The 18,915-nt window shown below is 42.7% G+C and overlaps 3 protein-coding genes across 8 annotated transcripts in view; 1 reads left to right on the forward strand and 2 right to left on the reverse strand.

Moving 5' to 3' along the window:
• The window catches only part of HELQ (helicase, POLQ-like), a 32,709-nt gene extending 25,422 nt beyond the window's left edge, over positions 1-7,287 (reverse strand). For all 3 annotated transcript variants that reach the window (XM_019552742.1, XM_019552743.1, XM_019552741.1), the window contains exons 1-3: positions 7,109-7,287; positions 4,443-5,190; positions 903-1,081 (exon numbers count right to left, since the gene is read on the reverse strand). In XM_019552742.1, the coding sequence (XP_019408287.1) occupies positions 903-1,081; positions 4,443-5,190; positions 7,109-7,213 (1,032 nt within the window). In that variant the 5' untranslated portion in view covers positions 7,214-7,287. The remainder of the gene's footprint in view (positions 1-902; positions 1,082-4,442; positions 5,191-7,108) is intronic.
• A 57-nt stretch (positions 7,288-7,344) lies between these two features.
• On the forward strand, positions 7,345-14,296 carry MRPS18C (mitochondrial ribosomal protein S18C). Of its 2 annotated transcripts, none has more exons than XM_019552748.1 (6): positions 7,345-7,508; positions 7,837-7,898; positions 11,252-11,335; positions 13,617-13,674; positions 13,975-14,034; positions 14,172-14,296. In XM_019552748.1, the coding sequence occupies exons 1-6, from the start codon at positions 7,361-7,363 to the stop codon at positions 14,246-14,248; spliced, it is 489 nt and encodes a 162-aa protein (XP_019408293.1). In that variant the 5' UTR covers positions 7,345-7,360; the 3' UTR covers positions 14,249-14,296. The 2 variants fall into 2 exon arrangements, with proteins under 2 accessions (XP_019408293.1, XP_019408294.1); XM_019552749.1 differs by lacking the exon at positions 7,345-7,508 and adding an exon at positions 7,543-7,648.
• A 71-nt stretch (positions 14,297-14,367) lies between these two features.
• Positions 14,368-18,915, reverse strand: part of FAM175A (family with sequence similarity 175 member A) — a 20,187-nt gene continuing 15,639 nt past the window's right edge. For all 3 annotated transcript variants that reach the window (XM_019552745.1, XM_019552746.1, XM_019552747.1), the window contains 2 exons: positions 16,061-16,172; positions 14,368-15,469 (listed from right to left, as the gene is read on the reverse strand). In XM_019552745.1, the coding sequence (XP_019408290.1) occupies positions 15,039-15,469; positions 16,061-16,172 (543 nt within the window). In that variant the 3' untranslated portion in view covers positions 14,368-15,038. The remainder of the gene's footprint in view (positions 15,470-16,060; positions 16,173-18,915) is intronic.

Raw genomic sequence — 18,915 nt, forward strand, 5'->3', positions numbered from 1 at the left:
CGAGGAGAGGCTACAGGACCTGAACCTGTTCAGCCTCCACAAGAGAAGGCTGAGGCGGGATCTAGTGGCTTTTTACGAACTAGTCAGAGGGGACCAGCAGGCATTGGGGGAGTCCCTGTTCCTCCAAGCACTACCAGGAGTGACTAGGAATAATGGTCACAAGTTGGCAGAGGGTAGATTTAGGCTAGATATCAGGAGGCGCTACTTCACTGTCAGGGCAGCTAGGATCCGGAACCAACTTCCAAGAGAAGTGGTGCTGGCTCCTACCCTGGGGGTCTTTAAACAGAGGCTAGATGAACACCTTGCTGGGGTCGTTTTACCCTAGTATTCTTTCCTGCCACGGCAGGGGGTCGGACTGGGTGATCTGCTCAGGTCCCTTCCGACCCTACTAACTATGACACTGGGGCCAAACAGGGCATTGATGGGGTTGGGGGAGCAGACAAGGGATAGGGCCTGGCATGGGCCCCCCGTGGTCTCCTCCCTGCTCCTCCAGGCCCACCCCTCCCAACTTACTGGCACGGAGCCCGGGCCACTGCCGCCTGCTTACCAGCAGAGCACAGGTCCAGTTTCCTGTGGTGGTGAATGGACACTGTCCAAATCGCTGAATCTTTTCCGAATCGACTTGGACCTCTTTTCTGGTCTCCAATTCGATTCAGATTTGGAGATTCAGCTGCCGAACTGGGCTGAATCTCCTCCGAATTGAATCAGCACCCGAAGCTTGCACAGCCGTAATCACCCGAAGCTTTGCACAGCCTTAATGCAAACGTGTGTGTTAGAACTTTTGCATGGCTTAATTTGAGGCTTGAAATAGTTTTCCAACATAACTGGTAAAAAAAAAAAAAAAAAAGTACAAAGTTGCAATGCAGAGTACAAATAAACAAAATCAAGAACAGTTTCCACACCTTTTCCTGGACAATAGCCACGTAAGGCAGAATCATTAAAACATCTTTCTGCCTGCAGAGTAATTCTTGAAGAATTAAAATTTCAGCTACAAGTGTTTTTCCACCACTGGTTGGCAATGAATATATTAAATTCTTTCTTCGTTGCAGAGATTCTAATGTTAAACAAGTGTGCTGCCACTCTGTAAAATGAAAATAAATGAGTTATTTTGTGTTCTCTTTTCCTCTAACTGCTTATGATATATGCTTATGAAGAATTAAGATGTTTTCTGTATTCCTGAAGGATATGAATAGATGAATTGTCAGAGGATTTTCATTAATAGAGCTCCAAAAAGAACTGATGATTCAGCCTACCAAATCTTTTTCCTTGTCAAAAAATCACAAAACAAAGTATTTCCATATGCCCCTGGCTAATCACACAGAAAGCTCCATTCTTCAGGTAGTCTATACAAGAGCGGTTCTCAACCATTTTAGACTTAAGGCACCCCTTTGGAAAATGCCAGCTCTTAGCTTTCACTCATTTCTTGACTACAGAAAAATAATAGTGCAATTTTGCTGCAAAGAATTCAGAAAGACCACAAGAGGACACAATGTTTTTGACACACAGGAATCATATTTGAAATCTCTGGGTTTATCTTGTGAATCATGTGTAGCTGTTTGTACACCTAATAGTGCTAACATTGTTTGGCACCCCATAGAACACTAAAAGAATTTCTCAGCACCATGGTTGAGGGTCACTGCTGTATAATAACATCCTACTACCCAGAAGGTCCAAATGAATGAACACTTTCAGAAGCTATTAAAAACAGTTGCATGCAAGATGATAGAATCCACCATTTTAAACAAATGAAAGAAGCTTCAGAACAAGAAGTGTACTACTGACAACAACATATGAAGAGTGATATTTGCATTCCTTTACCTCACACAGAAACCGGTCATGTGTCAAATAAATGCCTTTGCATATCTAACCAAGTTACCGTCACATAATATTAATTTTTAAGAGAAACTGGAACACTCAGACATTGCCTAAACCTGAAATATATAGCATAGTGGCCAAACAAGCAACTGTTGTAAGTTTCTATTCTAAGATCACACCCAGTGGTTGTAACTAAAGCCCTTAAACCTCTAGTATATGGCTCATGCTTGCTGGAAGAACACTTCAATAAAGTAATGTCTTTGCTTATGATTTAATCTATCGAAAACTTAATGCCTCTGCTTCACTGAGGCAAATGCTATTATATATCATCAACCTATTTTAGTAGCTTTTTGTAGTTTACAGAATACTAAATTTGTCTGCCATAAACAAAGCCAAACATGATAGACTTTGGTGAACTGTTTGAGATAACTAGAAATGAGAGCGGGATAATCCTGCACAGTAACAATGATGCATACATTATATGAAGTAGCTCCTTCATGTTTTGGCTCCTAACATCTGGAAAAAAACTTGAACTAAAAACTCCAAGTATGTTTTAAATTTTGTGTTCAATACTTGAACACAAGAGTTATCATACTATACAGGCCTTGGAACAGCTGCAGCTGCAGACAACAACATTATAAGCTTTCGCATTAATCCAGTACTGCTATTTTCTAGTAATTAACTCAAAGTTAATGATGCACAGATGCCAAGCACACAAGACTTTTTGAAATCCAGAATGGCAAATAGTCTTTACAAAATCTCTCTGAAAACAAAGGAAGCTTCAAACAAAGCCTACTGCTTAAACTGATTTTAAAGTTCAAATTTCAAACTGTAATTCAAGCAAAAGATATTTGAGATCATTGTGGTCCATCAACACTGAATTAAAAATGTAGGTTCTACTTACAATGCATTCAAAAGTAAAATAATGCTTCCCTAACAGCTTTCCAGACTTTCCAGTTTTCTGTCAATATACCATTACTTGCACGCCATTAAAAAACTAGGAGACAACCTTACACTGAACCACGTATATATCTCAAAAATAAAACAACCAAACTAACAACAGAATGTCTTGAAGAATATACTGAATGCAATAGTGTGTAAATGCTACTACTACAAAAAGTGGCAAAACCAAACCTGGTGATACACACAGAGAATGTTACAATATTTTCACAGCAGAGCAACTACATCTGGCACATCTCTGAATAAGGATAGCTTAACTATCTCTATACTGGTTATCAGCTGATTAAATTAAAATTTTACTTACCTGAATAGAAATAACATTGCTTTGAAAAACTACAACGATATTCAGCCATTCTAACACACATATGCAAGCATCAGAAAAACACATTCAGAAAACCATCAAGTGAGAAATAGCAATCCAATAGTGACCCCCTAAAGTTTTAAACTGAAATCATGTTTTTAAGTTGTCACAACGTTAAGGAACATGAAATGCTTGAGGTGGATGAAACTGAGTTAAAATTACTTGAATGAGGTTTCCTTCAAATTTCTTGTGGTGATTTACTGCATCCATTATCACCAGGGATCCTAGTTTTCTCTGATTAAAAACCCAAAATTCGTGATAAAAATTACAGGCCCTCCACAGGTCCCCCCAGCACTGCTGGTGCCTGCACTCCCAACAGCCTCCTCAGCCCTCCTGATGCCCCTCACTCCCTCACAACTGCCCCCCCAGATGCACACACAGACACTGACACCCACCCCAGCAGGTAAGTGTGTGTGGGGGGAAGGGGCGTGGCAAGACAGGGGAAAGGGAAGGTGCTGGGGGGGGTAGATCAAGAAGGCGGGGAGTGTGTCCCTGTGCCCACTCCCAGAAGGTGGCATGTGTGCGGCCTGCACACAGCAGGCACCACCACACTGCACCCTGCATTGCTTGCCTGCAAAGTCCCCTGCAGAGGGACACCCCTACCCTCACCCCCCCAGCCCTGCTCCCGGCTGCGGTGTGCTGCCTGGGCCTGGCAGCAGTCCCTGCTCCCTCAGCCCCCAGCCACCTTCCCCAGCCCTGCCCCACAACCCCCAAGCCCCACTTACCTCTAGCATCCAGGGGGCGAAGAGTCAAGGGGGAGTCTGAACCTGAGCCCAGCCTTGACTAACTCAGAGACTCAGGCCCTGCCCTTCCCCCTCCCCCTCCAGGTAGGGTTGGGGTTTTCCTGCCCTTTCTGCAATCAGCTCTTGTAGGCTGGAGCTGTGCCAGCCTGCAAGAGCTCTTTGCAAAAGCAGAGAATCTGCAGATTTCTCTGCTAGAAAGGGAAATCCGTGTTTTCTCTGATAAAAACAGGGAATCTGTGGTTTTCTCCGTTTTTCCATGGGAAACAGAAAACCCAGATCCCTGATTATCATGCAGTATAAAAAAAAAATTAAAAGAAAATCGAAGTTAAGTGTAAGCTTAAGTTTCTTACCCTTCCACTTTTTAAAGCTACATTATTAAAGGGGTTTCCTTTAGAAGTTTAACTAATTCCACCTTTTTATTTAGGAGCCTTTTCCTAGAACACAGAAATATCTGGTTTCCACAAACACAATTAAAAGGTTAAACTGAAAACTGGAAACATTATATCCACCCTTATCCAATAACAAGCAGCTCATTTACAAAAAAATAAAACCAGTAATTTTACCATAGAGCTTTTCAATCCCACGGAACTGTACAAAAAGATCTTTAACTTTACTGGGTAAACCATAAAAAGGACCAAGATCAACAGAGAAAGCTTCAATTGTTTCTTTGGCAACACACAGCTCTTCAGACAGAATAGCTTCTTTGAGCTGCTTAGTTTTAGAAATCTGTGGAGCCTGAGCCTTAGCATTTCCAGCCATAGCACTTTTGAGGTGATCTTTGAGACACTTTCTTTTATTCAAATCAGTTCTGATGTTTGGGGATGGCTCATTATTTGTTTTGGTATGCTCTACATCATTGTGACAAAATGACTGATTCAAGATTCTGCCAAGACCAGAATTCATGTGATTGTTACCAGTATTTGCATTTGCTTGTTTTGTAGAAGCATCCACTTCCTCGAAATATAGCTGCTGTGAGCATGGCAAATCATCTAAAATAAAATCCCCCAGTTCTTGAGTCCTTTCTTCTTGTTCATTTGGACTGCTCCAGAAATTATCCTCTTCTTTCACTCTGAAACCATTAATATTTTCTGTGGCAGAAAACACGAGTTCCTTGCTTTTGGAGTGTTGTATGTGAAGCTTCCCTGATGCAGGTTCTACAACAGCTTTGTCTTCCAGATTTTCTTGGTGCAAAGCAAAATCAGCAGATTGCATGTATTTTTGCTCCAGGTCATCAACCTGAGCTAGTAAAGAATCATTTCCAGAAAAGCTGTCATAGTTCCCAAACATGTCCTCTTCGCTGTCGTTATTATACTGCAAAAAAGTAGTAAATTTGTGATTATGCCATGGCAGATATAAGGTTGATTCACAATTTAAAGCGTGTTTTAGTACATGCAACCCAAGATGCAACACACTACAGTTTTGTTAGTAATTTAACTCTGTGCTTTATTGTGCTTTGACAAATGAAGGGTGGATTTGCAAAAGCACTGTGACCTTCAAAGGGATCAGTCATGAGTCCTGGCCTAGACACTGATTCTTATACTAGTGCTATATAGTTATCTGCGTTAATATTGTAGGATGTGTGTGTAGACGTTAGAATAATTTATGTATGCACATATACATATGTCCATATATGTTTCAATTTGCTGTGCTAGTAAAATGCAATTTGTATTCTACGGAAGTTAAAGATTCAGCCTCTGAAACCAGACCTTAAGTCAGGGGTGGGCAATTATTTCAAGCGGAGGGCCACTTACCGAGTTTTGGCAAGCCATTGAGGGCCACGTGACAGGCAGCCAGGGGCAGATAAACATTAATTTTCTCAATTTTGGCAGGGCTTTGTGGGCTGGACAGAATGGCCTGGCAGGCTGCATCCGGCCCACAGATCGCATTTTGCCCACCCCTGCATTAAATGCTTAAGGCTACAAGAGGAAGAGGAACAGTGGGGAAAACCCCCCCCTGGTCATACCTATTTCACTCCCCCTTTCAACATCCACTTTCTGCCATTGTGTGACACAGGCCTATTTGACACATGTTGGGGACATGGGTCTTAGGCCCACAAAGCAAATTAGCCCTGACTGTTAATAGAGGGGAGCCATTGGATATGTCTCAATTGATTTTTTGGAACAATAAAGGAACAAAACAGGCATTGAAGTGAAGGTCCCAGGTTCACAATGAGTGCGCCAAGGGGGGACACAAGGCAGAGCATGTTGGACAGTGCCCACTGGCCCTCAAATGAGTCCAAGGAGCCAGTGGACACCTTGTGACACAGGTTTATTTGTTATGTCACTGGGGAAGCGTAGGCCTAGGCCCACCAAGTAAAATTAGAAGCCCTCTTTAAGGAGGCCACTGTAGATGAGACAATTGAGTCCTTGGAACAAATAAAAGTAAAACAGCGAAAGGAGTAAGGGTCACAGGTTTATAAGGAGCGCACCAAGGGGGGGACACTAAGCAGAGCCTGCCCAACAGTGCCCACTGGACCTGTAGTACAAGGAGCCAACAGACACGGCCCTGAAAAGCATCTGCTCCCGTCTTTGAGCAAATAGGGACAGGAAAGCAGCCTTGCAGTCCCCTGGGGGGTCCTCACAGCCATAACCTCCTTCCTGAGCTTAGCCAGGGGCAGGAGAAGCCAACCAGGAAGCCCTGGGACTGCATAAATGAACAGGTGTGAGGAGCTGTGCGGCCAGGGTCTTAGCAGGAGGTGCTGGGATTGTCACTGAGGGGGGTGCTGAAGCCTGGCGTTCTCCAGCTGAGCAGGCACCAGAGCCTCCTCTGCTGGCAGAAGGAGCAGGCCAGTGTTGCCAGGTGTACAATAATTTCCACCCTTGTACAATCAATAACAGTACAAGTATTCAAAATATATGATAATTTTTGAAACACCTAACTGATGCAGCAGATACAACACTCAAGTTACTCCCAGAGAGTCATAACTAACTTCTGGCTTTGCTGTCAGCACTTTCTTACAACTGCTTGCCTAGAAATAAAGAAACACTTCTACTTTGTTGACCCAGGTCTCACTCACTCACGATTTCCAGTCATCCACAGAAGGTAAATAAGTCTTAGTTGCGTGCTTATTTGCATATTTGTTTTACAACAAACACGGTAATTTGGGGCCGAGGCCTCCCCCGCAGCATGCCAGAACCAGCCCCCCGCTCAACGGGCCTCGCGCAGCTCCAACCTTCCCAACAGCCACCCCTCCCCCCGCGGACCGCTGTTGAGGGAAAGGAGCCAGTACCTCGGGGAGGGCACAGCTGCCCCCGGGGCTCGGCCTCTTGGCGGCAGGCGGGGAGGAGGCACCGCCTCCGCACCGCGGGGCCCACGCCCTCCATGCCCGCTGCATCGCCCGGCCCGGGGGGGCAGGAACTGGGTCAGCCAGGCGGCAGTGGCATCCTCATGATGCGGATGGTGCGGGGAAGGGAAGGGAAGGGAAGAGGCTGTTTCCGGCTGAGCTCAGCCCGGCAACGTCACTTCTGCCTCAGCCTTGTAGATGACGCGACGGGGAAGTAGGAAGGACAAATTGCTCCCGTTGTTATTGGCTGCCGAGCCACGCCGCGCCGCGATTGGATGCGGGGCGGGAAACAAAGAGTCGCGTAGTTCAAGTTCTTCAGTTCGTGGAGCTGGAAAGAGGGGGAAAGGTATTTGCGCATGTGCTTATGAGGGCCTCGGAAACGGAAGTGGTAAAGGGCGCCTGGTGGAACGAAGAAAATGGCGGTTCTTGTGGCTGCGGCGCTGCGGAGGTGGGGGGGGCTCTGCCGGGGCCTGACGCCTAGCGCAGGTGAGAGTAGAAGCGGCGGGTGTAGGCCCTGGGCAGCCTCGCGCTCCCCATATGTCGCCTGAGGTTGCTCCTAGCGCCCTGCCTGCGGGTGGGAACTGGCCCCTCGGGACCCGGCCCGGCAGCGTCCGCCACGCTAGCTGAAGGCCGTGATCGCGGAGCTGGGCTTGTTCTGTTCTCTCTGACTCCAGGAGCCTTGTGGCAGAGGCGGCGCTGCTCGCGACAGGGGCCCGTAACTCGTACAGAGGATCTGGTAAGAGGCGTCAGCTTTGCGCGCGTCTGGAGGCGGCTGCTGATTATCCGCTGTGGGCTGTCGCAGAGCTGCAAAAGCGCTTGCTGCTCGTGCCTGGGCTCTGAGGTGGCTGCACGCGGCAGGGTGTTGTGTCTCACCTTGCTGTGTTAGCCACATGGTAGTGTAAGATAGCGCCCAAGAGATCCTTGCTGTTCTGTGTTTAAATTATTCTAGGGTGGGCAGAGTGCCTTTCCTGGATGCAAAACTCTGGTGGTTTTACCAAATTAGCTTCCTAATGCTTTTTGAGGTAGGTACTGTGAGTGCTACAGAGCAGAGAGCTGAGACCCTGGGCACACCCCAGAGTTCTCCCTCTTGGAGGGAGCGCAGTCTAGCTTTGTTGGAGAACAGACAGGGCTGTTGTTTCTGACGTTGATACTGAATGGCTTGGAGGTTTTGAAGCACTAAGGTTAATTATCTGCTGATTCTTTCTTAGCATAGACAGATATATAAGTAGATACAAATATAGGTATTTCTCGATATATATGTAGAAGCTTCCCCTTACTCTTAGGTGTGTTGGCAACATTTTGCCCAAGGGCTTCTTGGGCACCTATATATGAGCAGCGAGGCTGCTCAGGATGCACTGTAATTACAGCGCATGGTAATTAATGAGCTCCAGCATGTTGTATATTTGTGTCCCTGTGCACTGAGAAATGGCAGTGGAGTGCTTTAGTTGAAGCTTATTCGACAAGCTTTGGTTAAAATGCCCCCACTACCATTTTTAAGCATGGGGACACTGATACACAAGACAGTTCAGGCACTTTAATTAGACCAGTTCTAGGAGCCGCTCTAATTAAAGTACCTTCTTCCCGCCTGCCCACTTGCTGCTGGAGCATGTGTATAAACAGCCTTTGAGATTTTTTTACATACACATGCACTCTTTCTCCCCCCCTTCTTAGCTTCTCTGCGTAAATCAGGATATCTTAATATATCTATTTTTGTCTTGATCTAGAGATATATGCAAGCTAAGAAAGGAAAAAAGCATGTGTATATACGAAGATACAAAAAAATAACCCTCCAGAAGCCCTTGGGGTGATATGTTGCCAACATATGTAAGAGTACTGGGAAGCTATGTCTATATCTGTCTGTTTAAGCTATGAAAGAATCAGCAGATAATTAACCTCTCCTAGTGCTTTAAAGCACTAATAAGATAGATAGTTATATATGCAGGTGTATGGAACTAATATATTTATGCATATTCTATATATTCTACATACCACATATGTTATAAGTAGATGTGGGCAGCATGGTGGCATAGCTCTCTACTGTAGGTCGACAGGGTAACATTAATATGGGTTGTTAAAATAATTCTAAAACTATATATTTTATTTCGCTGGATTCATTTTTTTTTTTTTAATTTGTGGTATTTTGCCAGTGACTGGTATTTCTGGAATCCAGAGCAAATAAGTGGGGAGATGTTCAAAGGCTCAGGGATCTGGTTCACTCACTGTACAGCTTCCCTGCCCACCTTTTTTAAAAAAAAAAAAAAGGCTAGGAAAACTTTACCTGGACTTCCTAGAACACCCACTTAATTGCTTTTAAGGACCTTTTAAATGGCTCTAACGACAAGAGTTTTGATAATATAGTGGATTCTAAAAGTAAGTTGAGGGTGTTCCCCATTTTTAATAGGAGAGGGTACACAGAAGGGCTGTGTGAAGCTTTGGTAACTCATTCAATTGAGGACAGTAAGTCTTCAGCTGGTAAGTCAGTCTGTGGTGGGTGGAAGGCAGGGCCACAGATCAGCATCCCCACAGTGAGATGGGATTGGGGCTGGGATAAGCTGCCCAGCCGGGACTTGAGGAGGGGGGCTCCTGCTGCTGTGCGCCGCTGATCCGGGAGGGCATGGGAACAGGCGTGTGCCCCTGGATCTGCGCAGGGTGAGCTAGGCTGGGCTGTGCTCCAGGAGGCTAGGCTCTGCTGCCAGGCAGTGCTCTGCAGGGCAGGTGGAGCCAGGGCTGTGCTAATGGTGGCTACCCACCCTGCAGAGCCCAGTGGAGTGGGGGCTATGCGGGGGGGCTGCAGCCACCCTAAAATTTGCCATAGCCCCCGCCACTGGCTCCTCCCCGATCTGGGCGCATGTGCCCACTGCCGTGCCCTCCTGCTGCTTGGCTAGCCAGGGCACAGCGAGGTGAAGCTGCAGCTTGTCCGGAAGATGCAAGGAGGCTGGAGCAGCTTCCACCATTGTGTGGTGCTTGTTTGAGGCAGTGCAGCGGCAGCATCCTGCATCTCCCTGTTTTGTCTGGTTGAGTGGTAGGAGGGTATAGCCCCTGCTCCCAGCTCCTTCTGCCCAGATCAAGCAACACCTACATTGCCCTGGCTGGGCAAGCGGCAGCGGAGCATAGCCCCCATTCTCAGTGCTGCCATGCCCGCATCCTGTACGCATCCCACCTCAGCTGGACAAGCGGCAACAGGGCAGAGCCCCCACTCCCAGTGTCTTCCACCACCCATCTGGAGTACAGCCTGGCCCAGCCCACCCCACACTGCGCAGATCTGGGGGCGCACACTCACTCCTATGCCCTCCTGGACTAGTGGCACGCAGTGGCAGGAGCCCTTCTCCCTGAGTTCCCAGCCCCAATCCCTCCCTTCCTTGCCGTGGGGGCCTTGATCTGCCCCCCTTCCCCCACACCTCTTCCCTCTGCCCACAACAGATTTACCAGCTGGAGGCAGCTGTGTCCACAGCATCCTCGAGGACTACTGCCTGTTTAGTCTATGGACGAATCTTCGGATCCAGATTGGACTAATTGAATTGGGACGGTTATTCGAATCTCTGTCCTTCTGAATCAGTTGAAGCCGAATCGAATATTTGCTGCTTTGCACAGGCCTAGTACGTAGATATGTGGTGCTTTCTTTTTATGACTAGAATAAAGAACAAGAATATGGCTTGTGTGGTAAGAACCCAGCTGTTACGTAGATGACACCCAGTGTTATGCAAGTCTAGAAAAATGTCCTTCAGTGCTCAAGATGGACCAGGGAACACATTTCCTTATTAGCCATTGCTATAGCAGTAATAAACTTATTATATTAGAAGTTATTCCTCCAATAGTTTGGGAAGGAAGAGAGACGGTATTTTGTTAAATGCATTGTTCAGTAACATGTGGTGGCGTCTCAAATTCTAGGACAAGAAAGTAAAGGTCCGAGTTCACAACAGAAAACTGTCTAATGGCACGTGCTTTTGCTAAGTTCATTTCAGCTTTACAATATGTTTGTGCTCTGGGGAAGTGAAGTGGAAAGCTAGAGAACGCTACCTTTAGAATGTGGCTATGTAATTGAGAGAAATGTTTCACTGTGAAAGAAAGGTAAACTATTTCTCATTTTAGCCGATACAAATGGAAAATCCATATAAGGAGCCTCCTAAGAAATGTGTCTTGTGTGGCATACATGTAAACTACAAGAATGTACAGGTGAGTTTTTTTTTTTACACTGGATTCATGCTGCAATTATTTGGTCTCTATTTTGGAGTGAGTGTGCTATTTAGGAGGTATGCTGAAGAAAGAGAGGGAGAATTTAAGATTAGAGAGAGTACCCTAGGAATAAAAGGTATAGAATTGGACAGTATGTGGTGGCTGATACTTATATTGTCTATTCCGTTTGCACTACCGCCAGGAATTGCTGTAGATGCTGTTAAAAGCAAGGAAGAGAAATGGACCATATATTTTGTTTTTCCTCTGCATTGTTGACAGGCACATTCATCATTATAGGATGATATTAAAAGTGTAAATCCAGATAGACTCTTCTAGAATACTCTTCAGGGTGGTAAGAGTTCTGGGTCAATTCAGGCACCATATCACCCTCTCTGTGAATGGGCAGTTAAAGAAAGAAATATCCTAGAATGCTTGTAGTTGCTAACTAGAAAATCTGACCCTGACTAGTTTTGTGGGTCAGTCCTGGCATTCAGAACGTGTAAAGAGCTTAATATGGTAGCTTCTTACAGAAAGTTAGTCTGGTTACTAATAAAGTGAGTAAAAACAAGTAAATGGATGGAAATGGAAAGGGCATAGTGTTTTATGAAAAAAATTATAAATGCAAGCTGATAATTACAACATACGAAAGGTTTCAGTATTTATAAAACCTATGGTTAAGTGTGTCGTTAGCTGGACTGCCAACCCCTTTGCACCCCTGACTTGTCTGCAGAGTTAATGTGTTGAAAGTGTAAAAAAAATAGTGAGCTTAGAAACAGTCGTATTCCACAGCTAAGCTTGTGTGATGTTTTCCATAATTGTATTTGTAATTCTTAAAACTTTGCCAAATAAGCCTTTTTGGTTGAACTGATTACAGTCTATCCTGTAATCTGTTTCTTCTGCTGATACCTGGAGAGTACAGAGGGGAAAAGAGAAGCAGCCTAAAAGATGCAAAGAGAGGGAATAGAAGCCTTGAAGTGAAGAGGGAGCAGGGAAATAAGGGCTGAAAGTGGACGTAGTATGATCTTGGTTATACTCCCATCTTATCTTACAGTGTCTGTGAGGGAACTCACACGCTTGACTCAGCTGTTTTTTGTTTTGCAAAGAGTTAATCATTGCATACTAGTTTTGCATGGAGCCCTAGGCTCATCTTTTTTTCCCCCTGATGCTCTTGCCTGTAATACCTCTGCCTCATTTGTATCAGAAGCTGAAAGGTGCAAGTTAGGCAAGGAGAGAAGTGATGCTTTCACAAACAAGGCAATTGAATGCTGCTGTGCAGGCTACAACTCCTTTCTTTTTTCTGCCAAAGTAACCTTGTGCATCTCTAGCCAAGGATGGACACTTTTTCCAAGTTGAGATGTTCAGTATCTCAAGTGCTGAGAACTTGCCATTCTGTGTTCTGAACAAACTGTAAGTGAAGTAAAAATTCTCAAATATTGTCCAAAATTACTAGACTAGGGGCGGGGAACTATTTTGGGTGGAGAGCCACTTGCTGAGTTTTAGCAAGCCATCAAGGGCCGCATGACGGGCAGTAAGGGGCAGATAAAAATTAATTTTCTAGTTTTCTTAGGGGCCCTGTGGGCTGGATAGAATGGCCTGGCAGGCTGCATTTTGCCCACCCCTGTACTAGATGCTTATTTTAGTCCATGTTTCAGTTTCTGTGTACAGAAGTAGGGGACTTAATGCCACTGAGCTGCAAGAGGTGTTGAAGATTTAATTTTCTTTAAAATTTTAGTAAAGCCTAATGGAATATGAAGAAAATTCTCTATTTGGAGTGGGATTTGGGATGCAATAAAATACATGAGACCACACTGAATAAGGAGGACCAAAAATACTGAAAACTTAAGCTACTATTTAGTGAGCTTCAATCTATGCTTTGCACTGAATAGGGCAGGAGCAGGGGGAAAAAAAAGTATGATCACATAATTAAAAATTGCCAAATGCCTACGCACAGGGAAAACTACTAAGGTTGCAAGGAACGACTTAATTCTGGCACTTCCTAACTTGAGTGCTGGATTAATGTATTGACTGTTTAACGGTTTTACATTGGTATAAACTTTACTTTTAATATGAACATCAAATTAGTGTATGTGGTTTTTAAATTCTGGTTGAAAAGCAGTAGGTTATTCTTGTGAAATTTTCTGAGGTAAGTTATGATGTCTTGAAATAGGAAGGATATGAGTGTTAGAATGCGACTTTTACTATAGAAAGTTTTATTGTAAAAGTTATCTGTTTGGTTTTCAGGAACACTTTCACTAATATTTTCTGTCTTTTTTTTCAATAGCTTCTGTCCCAGTTTGTTTCTCCATATACTGGTCGCATGCATGGAAGACATATAACTGGTAAGTCTAATGTAGTCTTGCATCAATTTAGCAACAAATAGTATTTGTTATAGTCATTTATCCGAAGGGTTCTTAAAGCTAAAATCTTAATATAAAAATTCATATTAATCTGGTTAACTGGAGAAACTTCATGATTTGGGAGGAGAAACTCCATATAATAATTTTGCGCAAGTAGACTGATGCACACAGTTTTTATAAAAGCCTGCAGGAGTCCCTGCTAGTTAGACTTTAGACACTGATTAGCAAATTAACTTGAGCTGCTGAGATAAGCTGTTAAAAATCAGTTCTTTGCCTTTACAGGGTTATGTGACAAGAAACAGAAAGAGATTTCAAAAGGTATTAAAAGAGCACAAGCACTTGGTAAGCATAGCTGTAAACTTAATTTTTGGACATAACTGGGGTTGTGTGGTGGTGTATTTTTTCTCCCCCCCCCCCTTCCTTCTTCCCCCCCATGTAGAAACTAATCTGATTTTTTTTTTTTTCTCTCCACCCCCCAGGGTTCATGCCTGTTGTATACAAGGACCCATCATTTCGGAATGACCCAAAGCTTTGCAATATCAAGTATCCAGAATAAGTTAGGTAAATTTTCCATAAAGCAACAATAAAATTATTTTGTAATTCATGTTTATGCGCTCATTAATACCATAAACTTGTTGGACTTGTATTGTTTTTATAACTGATGCCATCTCTCTCGTATGGAGGGATGCTAAGTGTTCTGCATTACTTTTACTATCTGAGCAAACAAACTAAAACTGAACACTCTGAGTTCTCCATGTCTGTAATAATGAGAACTTAAAAGTTGCCATAAACTTTTCAAAAATCTGTGTGTCATTTCCTACACTAAAATTAATCCTATAAAGCAGGAGAAGTCTCACTTGAAGTGCAAGGAAAACAAGCTGTTGCATTTTCTCTCAACTGCTAGTTTCTAGTATACTGACACTAGATAACAGCAGTGCAGGTGAATAATGGAATCCAGTTAGTAGCTTTGGTTCTCTAGGCTTTGCATAGTGGCAGATATATAATTTACGATCTGGCACTAGTTTTCTTCAGCACCAGTTACAAGCAGACATCATACCTGAAGAAGCAAGTGTGTTATATCCCAATTTCAGTGTTTACTGCATTAATTTTTCCTCCCAACGTAAACCCTGAGGAAGAGAATATAATCTGGACTCCACTCCACATGTCAAAAGTAGAATACATGTAAACAAAATAAAATCTTAAATTTTAAAAATGTTACAAAATATAACTACATTTAGTTTTTGTCCCATAATGTTCCTGGTTGATAAAGCACTGTAAATATATTGGCAGTGGCTCTTGGTGCAGCAAATCATCATTTGGAATATCCCACATTTGGTGTGAAATGGTTAGAAAGTTGGTGAGTGTGGATATTCATCAGTGTCCTTCAGTTTCTCCAGTGCTGCTTCATCTGTTTCAGTCCCACTTAGTGTAATCTTCCTTTCCTGGTCACTGTCCTCTTGGTCTCCTTGAAATAGTTTTTGATGAAGTTTCAATGGCCGTGATTTCTTTAATGATCTTGGTCCAGCTGTGGTCGCTCTAGCTTTACGCTTAGTCAACTGCTTCATCCCTCCTTTGGGGAAGTCACTGTCTTCTAGCATGAGAGTCAGTTTTTCTGTTATATTAATGTTGTGGTCAGTGTTACAGCAATGTTCAAGTATTGGTCTGCCTTGTAAAGAAACAATACAGGTCTGCAGTCCAGAATGTGGGAAAAATGTCTGTAAAGCCTGACAAAGAAAAATATTCTCTGGTGGTTCATTGGAACTGCTTTTGTTCTCACCTGAATAATTGAAAAACAAAACAGAGAAACAATGGTTTAATTACTTTAAACTAGCAATGTCTCGTGCTTATCTCCTGTAATTTTAGGTAACTTTTAAAAAACTATTTCTAGATCTTATTATTATATAGTTCACTGAATTTGATGAGAGGTTAAAAGGAAGTAAAAGGTATGCAACTACAAGGAATTATTCACCTTTTCCCTTTTGGTAGGTGTCAAAAAGCAGCGACTTCTATGCTGATGGATAAATTTGAGTGTCCGTGGTATTTTCCATAAATTCAATGGTTAACAAATGTATCATTGGAATACTGTACATAGTCAGATTGCTAGTGACTTTTATAAGTACAGTTTTAATTTCTACAAGTTGAAGCTTAATATATAGTGGCAAACTACAGCTGAAGATAACTTGTGGGGAAATATTTTCCATTACAATAAATGTAGTCTGAAAGCTTGATTTGTATTTTTTGCTATTTTCACCTAAAGGTTTCTCAACAAAAATAACTATTTTGAACAGTGATTTTAACTATTAAGATGGCAAGTTTTATCACACAAATGTAAAACCTCTTAACAAAACTACAAATCTTTTCATGTTACCTGAAGTTTGTGTCTGTTCCTTTTTCCTTTTTATTTCTCGTTTCAGCTGGCCTACTTCTGCTAAGAGTTTTTCTACTGTTCGTTCACTAACTTCTACTTTAGTGCATGTTTTCTGCAAGAGAGTCATTTGTAATGATGAATTGTAGTAATTTAGCTTTAAGTGCATAGTTTTAAAAAAGCTTTTTTGCAGTCTAACAAAACATTATACAAAATTGTTAAAAACAGTCCACTATTATAGAACTGAGGATAGTAATACAAAACACTGAAAACATAGTGAACAGTAAGACTATTGAAATGGCAAACAATAACTGAAAAATACTTTAATTTTTATCTTTAATTTCTAGTCACAGATAGTTTGCTATAGTAGATCTTTAAGTTCAAGAGGAAGAGTATCCACACTTGAGGACAGGCTGCTTATCCAGGTTGACCTTAATAAGCTGGGCAGATGAAAACCTGATGGCATTCAATATGGAGAAATGCAAGGTGCTCCACCTCTGAGAGGGAGTTGGGGGTGGGGAACCTGCATCACACTTATAGGCCTGGCAATGCTACACTTGCTAGCACCACAGCCAGAAGAGACTTGGGGGTCATGATTGACCACAAAATGAACATGAGCCACCAATGTGATACCACAGCTGGCAAAGTGAACAAAACTCTGGCTTGCATCTACTGATGCATCTTGAGCAAGACCCAAGATGTCATCCTCCCACTGTACTTGGCCTTGGCGAGGCTGCATGTGTAGTACTGCATTCAATTCTGGGCTCCACAATTCAGGAAGAATTTGGAGAAGCTTCAGAGAGTCCAGAGGAGAGCCCATGTGCATGATCAGAGGGCAGGAGAACAGGCTTTTTGAAGATGGGCTGAGAGCCATGGGACTCTTCAGCCTGGAGAAGTTCAGGCTCAGGGGTGACTTGGTGACAGCCTATAAGTACATAAAGGGCGTGCATCAGGATCTGTGGGAACACCTGTTCACCATAGCACCCCAAGGGATGACAAGGTCTAATGGTCACAAAGTCTTGCAAAACTCTTTTAGGCTGGACGTAAGGAAAAACTTCTTTAGTGTCTGAGCCCCCAAGGTTTGGAATAGATTCCCCCAAGAAACACCTACTCTGGACACTTTTAAGAAACATTTGGATGCTTATCTTGCTGGGATCCCTTGACCCTAGCTGACTTCCTGCCCCTTCCTGGACCCAATTATCTTATGAGGTCCCATCCAGCCCTAATTTCTATGAAATTTGTGAAATCTATGAAATTCCAAGAAATAGGACATACTTCTTTGGAAGACTAGTCTCTGGACGGTACGTCGTTTGTATAGCGTAGGTATATATACTATATCATGTTACTGTTCCTTGTTCTTCTATTTTTAACAATTTTAACACAACTGGTTTTTGCTGTGCTTATCCAGACAAATTTGAATGACTATTTCCAGAGATTTAGATGCTATTATATATTTTAATAAACGCTAGGAATCATGGATTTTCCTATAGTAGTTTATAAAGAACTTTAAATAATGAATCTATTATCTACATATTATTTTTCTAAGGATTTGAAAGTATTTTAGAGGGTACAGATTTGAGTTGCCTTTAAAAAAAAAAAAAGGGGGGGAAAAAAAAAGACTTCTTTAATGATCTTTAATTCTGGCATCTAGTTATGATAAAAAAACAAACATTTATAAACCACTAACTTATTTTTTCCAAGGTCGTTTTTTATAAAGATGATGTCGATAATTTTAGAAAGCAGGAATGAATTTACCATGTTTTGCTTTTGCAAAATTTGCACACATTGCTATCTTCAAATTCAAAACCTTCATGATTTTACACTGAACCATTACTCAAGTACATGGAAGAATTACTATTTTACTTGATACTAAAGTTTGTGCAATTCAGTTTTAGGTGATTACCCAAACTGAGAGGAAACCCATTTTAGAAGGCTTATCTACTACCTCAGTCACTGAAGTTACGTCTACTACAAAAACTTTCATGGTTCCTGTAATGATAGCCAAATAGCCCAGTCTTCCATGTGAATACATTATTGTTCACTCACTCCAAAGTATAATTAATGCGTAGAAAGACCAATCTTAATCTGTAGAAAGGCTGGAGTGTCACTGTAGCTATGACGGTCCAGGAAACAGGTGATAAGTGAGGGGACTTTTTTCTTTTGGTGATACCTTTTATTGAACTGACTATATAGTTGAAGGAAGCTTTGAAACAGTGATGTGAAATAGGGTATTCTGTGCTTGAAAGCTTGTTTGGTCCAAAAGCAAGATGTCACCAAAATCATCCTTGGTTCTCATTAAGATTAGTTTGGATATGCTTGGTATCATTTTTCTGCAGATAAGTAGGATAAAGAAAAGGAAAACTGCTGTGTTTTATCATAGGAGTTTGAAGTAACAATAATAGATACCCCTCATACTTGAGAGTGCTTTCAGATCCCACCCCGCTTTTGTAAGAATGGGATTTATCTCTAAACCACCCTGCACTGTGGGAGAAGTTGTAGGCTTGTATTGAGCAACAAGCTGAATTCAGACTCAGCTGCTGCTATTTGAGAGAGGTTATGAGCTGAAAAGAAACTGTAACTGTTGTTTAACTAGATTATTTTCATATCTGGAAAAAAAATGAAGATAACTCATTCTCTTAATTCTAATCACTAGAAACCTTTTTCACAGTTGGTAGGGTCGGAAGGAACCTGAACAGATCATCAAGTCCAACCCCTGCCATGGCACAAAGAGTACTGGAGTCAAACGACCCTGGTATGGTGTTCATCTAGCCTCTACTTAAAGACCTCCAGGGTAGGAGCCAACACCATTTCTCTTGGAAGTTGGTTCCAGATCCTAGGTGCCCTGACAGTGAAGTAGT

The sequence above is a fragment of the Crocodylus porosus genome, unplaced genomic scaffold, assembly GCF_001723895.1.
Source record: "Crocodylus porosus isolate Cpor-Errol unplaced genomic scaffold, CroPor_comp1, whole genome shotgun sequence".
In the NCBI taxonomy this organism is placed as follows: Eukaryota; Metazoa; Chordata; order Crocodylia; family Crocodylidae; genus Crocodylus; species Crocodylus porosus.

Excerpts from the sequence above, each read along its gene's own strand:
- MRPS18C (XM_019552748.1), top strand. The coding sequence starts at position 7,361 with ATGACGCGACGGGGAAGTAGGAAGGACAAATTGCTCCCGTTGTTATTG. Across the intron at positions 7,899-11,251 it reads TAACTCGTACAGAGGATCTG|CCGATACAAATGGAAAATCC; the intron begins GTAAGAGGCGTC and ends TTCTCATTTTAG. Across the intron at positions 13,675-13,974 it reads GCATGGAAGACATATAACTG|GGTTATGTGACAAGAAACAG; the intron begins GTAAGTCTAATG and ends TTGCCTTTACAG.